The sequence below is a fragment of the Lipotes vexillifer genome, unplaced genomic scaffold (assembly GCF_000442215.2).
Source record: "Lipotes vexillifer unplaced genomic scaffold, Lipotes_vexillifer_v1.1 scaffold1439, whole genome shotgun sequence".
Taxonomy (NCBI): Eukaryota; Metazoa; Chordata; class Mammalia; order Artiodactyla; family Lipotidae; genus Lipotes; species Lipotes vexillifer.
Genome location: NW_006785059.1, coordinates 1,126,075 through 1,134,672, shown reverse-complemented (window position 1 = coordinate 1,134,672; position 8,598 = coordinate 1,126,075). Strand labels below are relative to the sequence as shown.

The window sequence follows — 8,598 nt, the reverse complement described above, 5'->3', positions numbered from 1 at the left end:
TATTTTTACTTGCTCCATTCCTCTGTCTTGCTCTTAATCTCTCAGCCTAGCACATTAAGGAAAAAGTATCCAATTCTTATGTGATGGTAGAGAGATGACTGTTAAAAACAGCAGAATAGAGCAGAGTATGCTATGCTGAGACCTGCTGTACCTTCCCAGCAGCGTTGGAAATCTAGAAATATGGGGAACTTAGAGGTAGAAGAAACTGAGAAACCAAGAGACAGAAAGGTGAGAGTATATAAGGGATATGGATGGCAAGCAGCTTGAGGCTTTGCCAATGGACTACTCTGCAAGAAGCAGAAGGTGATTTAGTTCTGTGGTCTGAGAGAAAGGTATTTTGTTTGGGGAGAGGTTTCATTCAGACTGCCACCTTTTCCATTTACTTTAATGTTATTTTGTTGAAAGGGACAGTCCCTTAGTTATCCACAGAATGCTTTTGTCTAGAATAATTTGTCCTCTGACTTTTGCCAGATATTTTTGATTTGTCTGTGGATGGAGAGTTATTGGGATGCATATAGATGGAACAATGTTGAGCATAAACAAAACAACACGAGAATATAATTTTAAGATGTGTTTTTTTTTTTTTTTTTTTTTTTTTTTTTTGCGGTACGGGCCTCTCCCATTGCGGAGCACAGGCTCCGGACGCGCAGGCTGAGCGGCCATGGCTCACGGGCCTAGCTGCTCCGTGGCATGTGGGATCTTCCCGGACCGGGGCACGAGCCCGCGTCCCCTGCATCAGCAGGCGGACTCTCAACCACTGCGCCACCAGGGAAGCCCCAATTTTAAGATGTTTTAACTCAAATAATCTAATGTTAAAGGAGTGCAAAGCAAGAGAGCAGTTAGTGCCGTGTGTGTGTGTGTGTGTGTGTGTATGTTTTTTACTGTGGGAAAAATATATAAACAATTTACAATTTTAACCATTATTAGGTATAGTTTGGTGGCATTAAGTGCATTAACATTGTGCAACCATCACCACCATCCATCTCCAGAACTTTTCTTCCCAAACTGCAACTCTGTACCCATTAAACAATAATTCCCCATTTCCTGCTCTTCCCAACCCCTGGTAACCACCCTTCTACTTTCCTTCTCTGACTGTAGGTACCTCATATAAGTGGAGTCATGGAATATTTGCCCCTTTGTGACTGGTTTATTTCACTTAATATTACATCCTCAAGGTTCATCCAAGTCAGAATTTCCTTCTTTTTTAACACTAAATACTATTACATTGTATGTATATACCAAATGTTGTTTACCCATTCATCCTTGGGTTGCTTCCCGGAAATAATTTTTGAAGAGCGATAGGATTGGTTTAGTGGACAAAGTAATAGAATTAATTTTTTAGACTTGCTTTCTATCTGTGCTTTGGTCAAGTCACCTCTTAGAGCTGTGGTTTTCTAATTTATAGGAAAATGCCACATTCTATAAAGTGTAAGGATTTACCTTAAAAACACCACTTTAATTTTGGTGTGCCTCAGGGTTTCGTCCCCCCTCCCCAACTTGCCCAACACTTGAGAATATATTATGCTATTTCTTCCCACCCCCCAAGATTGTGACCCCCTCACTTTCAGAAGGAGGTGTGTATTCGGGGGGCTCCCAGATGGTGCTAATGAATCCGTCTCCCACTCTTGTGAACATTAACGTTCTGTTCAAGACCCCCGAGTTCTCCTTCAATTCCTGACTTATAGAGTCAATTGTCTAGTGGAGGTTTTCACCTCTGTTTCAGTGTCGAAAACTGTATTTGTCACTGACATCACTAACTACCTACTATTCTCTACCCTCCCCTTTGAAAAGAAGTAGAAAGGAAAGGAAACTTGAGTCCAGGATTGTATAAGCCAAGAAAGCTCAGAGCTTCAAGAAGGGAGGTGGGGGTAGTGGCAGCCAGTTGTGGCTAACGCTAAGAAGAGGGCAAACAGGGTGAACGGCAAGGGGCAGTCATTTGATTATCAGTTAATTGTCAATTAGTAGAGCATTGATGATCTGTGAAGCAGACCTCCCCCACCCCCAAATGTACATATTTACAAAGCTTTGCATGTTATTTTAGGGGAGTTAATCCTCAAACCCATCCATAGACCTCAGTTAAGACCCAGTGGCTTAAAACAGTTTTGATAGCTTAGATACAGCTAGATGATGAGAGAGAGTGGAAGGAGTGAAAGGGAAGGGAGAAGCAGAGGCATTCTTTTTAAGGTTTGGGGGGAAAGGGAAGGACAGAGGTTGGTGATTTTTCATTTCAGTAACAAAGATTCAAGCATATTTATAGGCTAAGAACAAGGTTTCTGGGAAAAGATTGAGGGAGCATCATTCATTGGGGATCATGAGCAGTGGGATCAAAAGAAAGAGGTTGGAGCAAATTTGAAGTAGAGAGAATGAAGTTGAATTGGTTAGCTGATATTTTGAGTGGTAAGAAAAAAAAAATTTAAACAATTTGCCAGCCAACCCAAAGTGGCTGAAGAAAATGATACGTGGGTTTTTCTGGGTTTTAAAATTGTCTACTTCACATAAAATTTTTTGTTAGTGTATGTAGGTTGTATAAAAATGGAAAACAAAAGTGAAAGGGAGGGTGTTCAACCGTGTTATCTTTTAATTGTTTTTCCACTTTATGTATTAAAGATTTTTCTGTTTTTAGCCTCCCCAGTACCCGATGTTATCAGTCTTAAGCTTTTTATTATGCCAATTTGGTAAGTGAAACAAAATCTTGTTAGAACGCCATCTCTGGGTTAAGTGATTATATTTAAGCTTGAAGTAAATACCATGGACTAAATGGAAGTGTGGTTGCCTTATAACCAAAGATCTATAAATAAGTCAGCTGAGGTTCTCAATCTTGTGGTACATTAGAATCAGTCATGGGGGAGATTTTTTGAAAAGTACTGATGCCTAGGCTTAACTCCCAAATATTGTAATTTATTCAATCTGGAGAGGGGTTTGGACGTCAGTGTTTTTAAAAGCACTTTGGATGATTTTACTACACAGCTAAGAATATAGAATTGAGGGTTTGGGTGGTATTCCTCTATACACCTTTGCTAGATTTCTGCAAAGAGGAATTCCATTGTTAAACAGTTTGGGTCTGTAGCCCTGTCATGGCTCTGGGAGTGCCTGTGGCCAAAACCTTCCCAAAAGGGGAGAGTCAAGGTCATTTGACAAAATACGTCGTATTGGAGGAGTAGTATACAGTTAACAAACAGATTTTATTACTTGGTTTATGTCTTAAATACATTGTAGGGATGTGTATATTCAAGGCATTGGCAAATTGAAGACAGTTTTGCCACTCCATAATTGAAATGACAACTAAGTGAATACCTTGATAATGTCTTTGGAATCCCAGGAAGAAACTGAAATATTATAAGGCTATACTTGTATGTTTTCTTGACATAACTGCTGGTGTACTACTATCAGTTTATTAAGTTAAATATAGTATTAATGAAACTTTTCAGCTTTGTCCTCTCTCTCATTTCTCCTGACTAGATTCACTGGTAATATTAAATTCGAACAATTCCTTAGTTCATGTTTTTTATGTCTAAAACAATGTGCTTTTTTTCTTCTACTTGTAGGTTATGCAATGGTCTCTGCAAGATGGCTTATTCTTGAATTGGAGCTTTTTAAGACTGACAAATGCTGGTACTTCATCTTCTATAAGTGGACTATAATTTCTTTTTTCAAGACAACTACATAAGCAGACAAAATTGCAAAGATCTGCCCTGTGTCGAGTATGACAGCCACGACTCGTGGCTCTCCAGTAGGAGGGAATGACAGCCAGGGCCAGGCTCCTGATGGACAGTCTCAGCCCCCCCTCCAACAGAATCAGGTAGGACGTTTAAGATACTAGTTAAAGCTACATTCGTGTGTCTATTATGGGATATTAAATAATGGAGCATGTTCTGAATAATTTGTGAAGTAACCATAAAACTGTTATTTTAAGACATATAAACATAAGTCTTACATAGTAACAAGAAACTCAAGTGCTGTAGATGGTGATGCTTGGGTATGCAGGTCTCCCCCCCACTTTTTTCTTTCCTGGTGTCTTACACTATCAGTAATCATTAAAATCAAGTATTTAAGCCCTGTGTCAGTTCCAGAGCAAAGCATTAAATCATTTGATGTAGCCTATGGTTAGAGTATGGACTCAAGTCATATAGCTTGTGTTCAAATTTTAGCTTTGCACCATGACTTTGGGTAAATTATATGACCTTTACACCTCAGTTTTTTAGCTATAAAATAAGGATAATAATAGTATAACTACTTCATAGGATCATTAAGAGGATCAAATGAAATAATGTTTGCAAAGAGCTTAAAATAGATTTTGGTATCTAGATTTTTATGCTGGCCTCAAAACTCATAATATTCTTCTATTCTCTGGATGAATTTGTATAAGACTTCAGTTATTTCTTCATTAATTATTTAGATTTTACTGGTGAAACCAACTGGCCTGGGGCTTTATTTGTGGAACGGTTGTAATTGCAGATCCAACTTTTTTTTTTTAATAGGGGAATTTTCTGATTTTTTTGTTTTTCTGGTGGATTTTGGTAATATGTTTTTCAAGGAATTTGTCAACTTCATCTAGATTGTCAAATTATTGGAGTAAAACTTTATAATATCCTTTTTTATTATCTTTCTAATGTCTTAGGGTCTGTGGTAACATGTCCTTTTTCATCTCTGATACTGCTAATTTGTATTCTCTCTCCTGATTACTCTTTCCTAAACGATTTATCAATTGCATCAAACCTTCCCCCAAACTAATTTTTGGCTTTAACTCTCTTTGCCATTCCCACTTATATGCTTTTAATTCTTATTTCTTGTTCCCTTAACTACTTTTGAGTTTGGATTGCTGCTCTTTTTCTCATTTCTTGAAATGTAAGTTTAGATAATTAATTTTCAGCCTTCTATTGTATGTAATTTTATACTGGGACATATTAAACCACATAAGACAAACATTAAAACTTGTGATATGCGGCTCAAACAGCACTTAGAGGTGAATTTGTAGCTGAGGTGCATGCATGTGAATCACAAACTTGCTGCTTACAGTTGGTACATATTTGTGTAGAATTCTGTATGGATACGTTTTTAGGCAAAAGTACTGTTATTGTAGAGTACTTACATTTGTCATTTGTGGTTAAGTTCTTATTGTCCAGCTATTATAGATTACGTATTCTCTCTATTACAGGTATGATAGGAAAGAGCTGCGTGTGTGTGTGCGCGCGTACGCTGGTGCACTTTGCCTCCCTCCCCCCTTCCCCCCTTTCATCCTCTCCCTCTGCCATTTTAGAGAAGTGAGCAAGTCAGGTTTTAATGGTTTTTTTTGCAAATAAATGTCAACTTTATTCCTTTTCCTCTCCAGTTCCCACTTTTGGGACATGTAATACTTAAGTATATGGTCACGAGTCTTGGACAGAGTTGTTAAGTCTTTCCTGTGTCATAAATTTGTTAGCCAGTACTCATGTTTCTTTAAGCATAGTCTAAAGTTTGTGTTGGATGCCAGAGATTTATATTTTTAAACTAGGAGCTTGTACCTTGAGTTCCAGTATCTTGCTCTCTTCTGTTTCATACCTGCATCGTGCATGGACTTTTAACTTCTTCTGCAGTGTTTGTGGTTTTCATGGCTTTAGACAGAAATTAAACCTCTAACCTTTTATTTTAAGGTGTACTTGATAATTTTAAGAGCTCTTGGGTTTGTGATACTCAGCTTAATATTATGTATCTGCATTATGTCCTCTTCCTTTAAATAGCTCTTTACATTTTTGAGGATGAATGATAATTAAAAGAAAAAAAGGAACAAATTGCATTCTTTTGCGGGGTGGGGGGGCGCCACTCGGCTTGTGGGAACTTAGTTCCCCAACCAGGGATTGAACCCGGGCCCTCAGTGAGAGCACGGAGTCCTAACCGCTGGACCGCCAGGGAATTCCCACAAATTACATTCTTAACTATCTGTAGAATCCCTCTTTCGCTTTCTTATTCTCTACTTTTTAATGTTAGGATTTTAGTTATTTCAGAAGATTTGACACTTATTGGACCAAGAGGAAGCAACCATCGCATTAATCACTACCCAACTTACGGCTTACTTTGAAAATGCTTTTTTCATATTGGCATAAAGGGAATTTCTAAAACCAATCAGATTTTTCACTTAATCTATAATAGTTTTTAAAAGAGTGTTCCCATAGGAGAGAATTTTAGGCTCTAGTATATATAATAGTAAAGCTCAGTGATAAATGAAACAGCCTTGGCAAAGGCCCTGTGGGATGAACACTCTTGGGAGATGTTCATGGGAGGGTGCAGACTTTCTGAAATGGAATTTAGTAAAATATATGTCAGTAGCCCTAAAAGAAATAATTTATACTGTTGTTGTAGTAATTATATTTCCAGGGTTCTGTCCTAAGGAAAAATTGAAGTTCAACACAAAGATTTATATATAAAAGATTCAGTATAGTTTTGTTTTATGTTAGCAATAAAAATTGCAGAATGCTAAATGTCCCTTAATTTTGTTTAATTAATACTATGTGGCCATTAATCAGCTCTTTAAAAAAGATTGTTTATGATGTGGGAAAATACTCAAATGTTGAATGGAAAAGGACACAGACTTAAGCAAGTATAATCCCAGGTTATTGAAAATTTATACATATATATAGACAGGATTTTGGGGGGGTCACATAGAAGAAAAACTGCAAGGAAATAATTGAAAATGTCATTGGTGCTTATCTGTTGGTGTGGTATTGCGGGTATCTTAATTGTTATTTTTCTCTTTAGGATTTCTGTGAGCATGTATATAATACATATATACCAGGGGAAATGGGCCTTTTTCAAAAGTAATGAAGCAGACTTCCTAAGTTACATACTTGAAATGCAAATATTTTTATTGGGCTTCTGAAAAAACTTGAATTCTGTTCTATAGATGAAACTAGCCCTATAGCACCTGCGTAGTGTTCGCCATCTTAAGTAAAAGTTTGCTATTTACTTGCAAATTGGCTCTATGAGTTCATATATAAACTTTGTAAGTAGAATATATTAATGGTGGTATACCCACCTGTCTTCAATACAAGTACTTATTTATGCATCTGTTCAATAAATGCTAAAATGATAGGGAAAGGGGCCTTCTTTAAAAGGGCCATCAACCTACAGTAGGTAGAAAATTCAAGAATATACGAGTAAAAGTCAGCTTAAAATTTAGATTAGTCTCAATTTGAAAGAGAAAAATACTATCTGCTTTCAAAATTAATAAGGGTCATAAAAGTTCATTCACTTAATTGTGGAAATATTGTACACAGCTAAAGTATGGGGGGAAGGAAAAGAAGCACAAAGAATGAAAGAATAAAATTAGCCTTATTAGTTGAAAATGGTGTGACTTTTTTAGAAACCACAGTGAAGTTTTAATAATTATTTGGATAATAGTTGGAGACTAGGGGAATTGTGGAATAAAATTTATTTTTTCTCTTCAGAATGAAAAGTAAATGTTATATCAGAAACTTTTTAATCTGTAAAATGTGTACAATAATTTCTATCATGAAGGGCTCATATAATGGGAAATGTAGGCAGAGAAGCAGTATACACGGTGGATAAGAACTCAAACTTTAGAATTAGACCTGGATTCAGATCCTGACCACAGAATTGGAGCTCTGTGACCTAGGGCTAATTACTTATTGTCTGAGTTTGTTTTTTTTCATTTGTTAAGTGGCAGAAGAATACTTCCTTAGGCTCTTGAGGATTAAATGAAATTATTTTAAAGTATAGTAGCACAGAGACTGCCTGAAACATAAACTTACAATGATCATATCTTCTTTAAAAGCTTACATTATTTCCCCCTAATCTGTGTTGATGTTTGAATTTAATTAAGACTTCATCACCTGATTCTTCCAATGAAAATTCCCCGGCAACTCCCCCAGATGAACAAGGTCAAGTTGATGCCCCACCACAGCTTGAAGATGAGGAACCTGCATTTCCACATACTGACCTGGCAAAGTTGGATGACATGATCAATAGGTGAGTTGATTTTGTTTTGCTTTTTAATGTGTGTCATACACAGGAAAAACAAAAGTATTTCAGCACAGTGATTAGTACTAAGAAAAGAGGAAGAGTGGATAGGAATATCCCAGTAACCATACTGCCTCCTTAAATAGCCTTAACATCTTAGTCATTGCCAAGTACTTTGCAACCCATGGTTCTTAATGGATTTAAAAAATGAAAGGAAGTAACGGTGTCAGTAAAGTGTTCAGGTTAATGATGATCACCCTAGCTGGTGTGTTACTGAAGCAGAACCGTATGTGTGATTTCCCGTTTTTTTTCTTATTACCATGTGGGTTACTGGATGACTTTAATACTTTTTGCATGGCCCTGAGGTAAACCATGTCATAAGAAGATTGAGTTCCTCAGAGCCTGCCCCTTTGTGAACCCTTGATTAGTTTGAGACATTTAACCATCTCAGCTATTTGTTTCTCCTGATCTTCATCTCTTGGGGGTGGTTCAGAGTATACATTTTCATACTCATAGTACAAACATTCACCCACACCCACCTCCCCGCCCCATGCTTTGATTATTTGGAGTAAGACTCTGAGAGAAAGTTTAAGTAAGCTTGTGTGTATGGGAAGGAAAAGATTTAAAGAAGATAAGGGAAGAGCG

The 8,598-nt window shown here is 37.1% G+C and overlaps 1 protein-coding gene across 1 annotated transcript in view; it reads left to right on the top strand.

The window, feature by feature from the left end:
• The first annotated feature begins 3,703 nt into the window (after positions 1-3,703).
• The window catches only part of USP9X (ubiquitin specific peptidase 9 X-linked), a 92,554-nt gene continuing 87,659 nt past the window's right edge, over positions 3,704-8,598 (top strand). Inside the window, exons 1-2 of the mRNA XM_007457193.1 lie at positions 3,704-3,799; positions 7,817-7,962. Of these exons, the coding sequence (XP_007457255.1) occupies positions 3,704-3,799; positions 7,817-7,962 (242 nt within the window). The remainder of the gene's footprint in view (positions 3,800-7,816; positions 7,963-8,598) is intronic.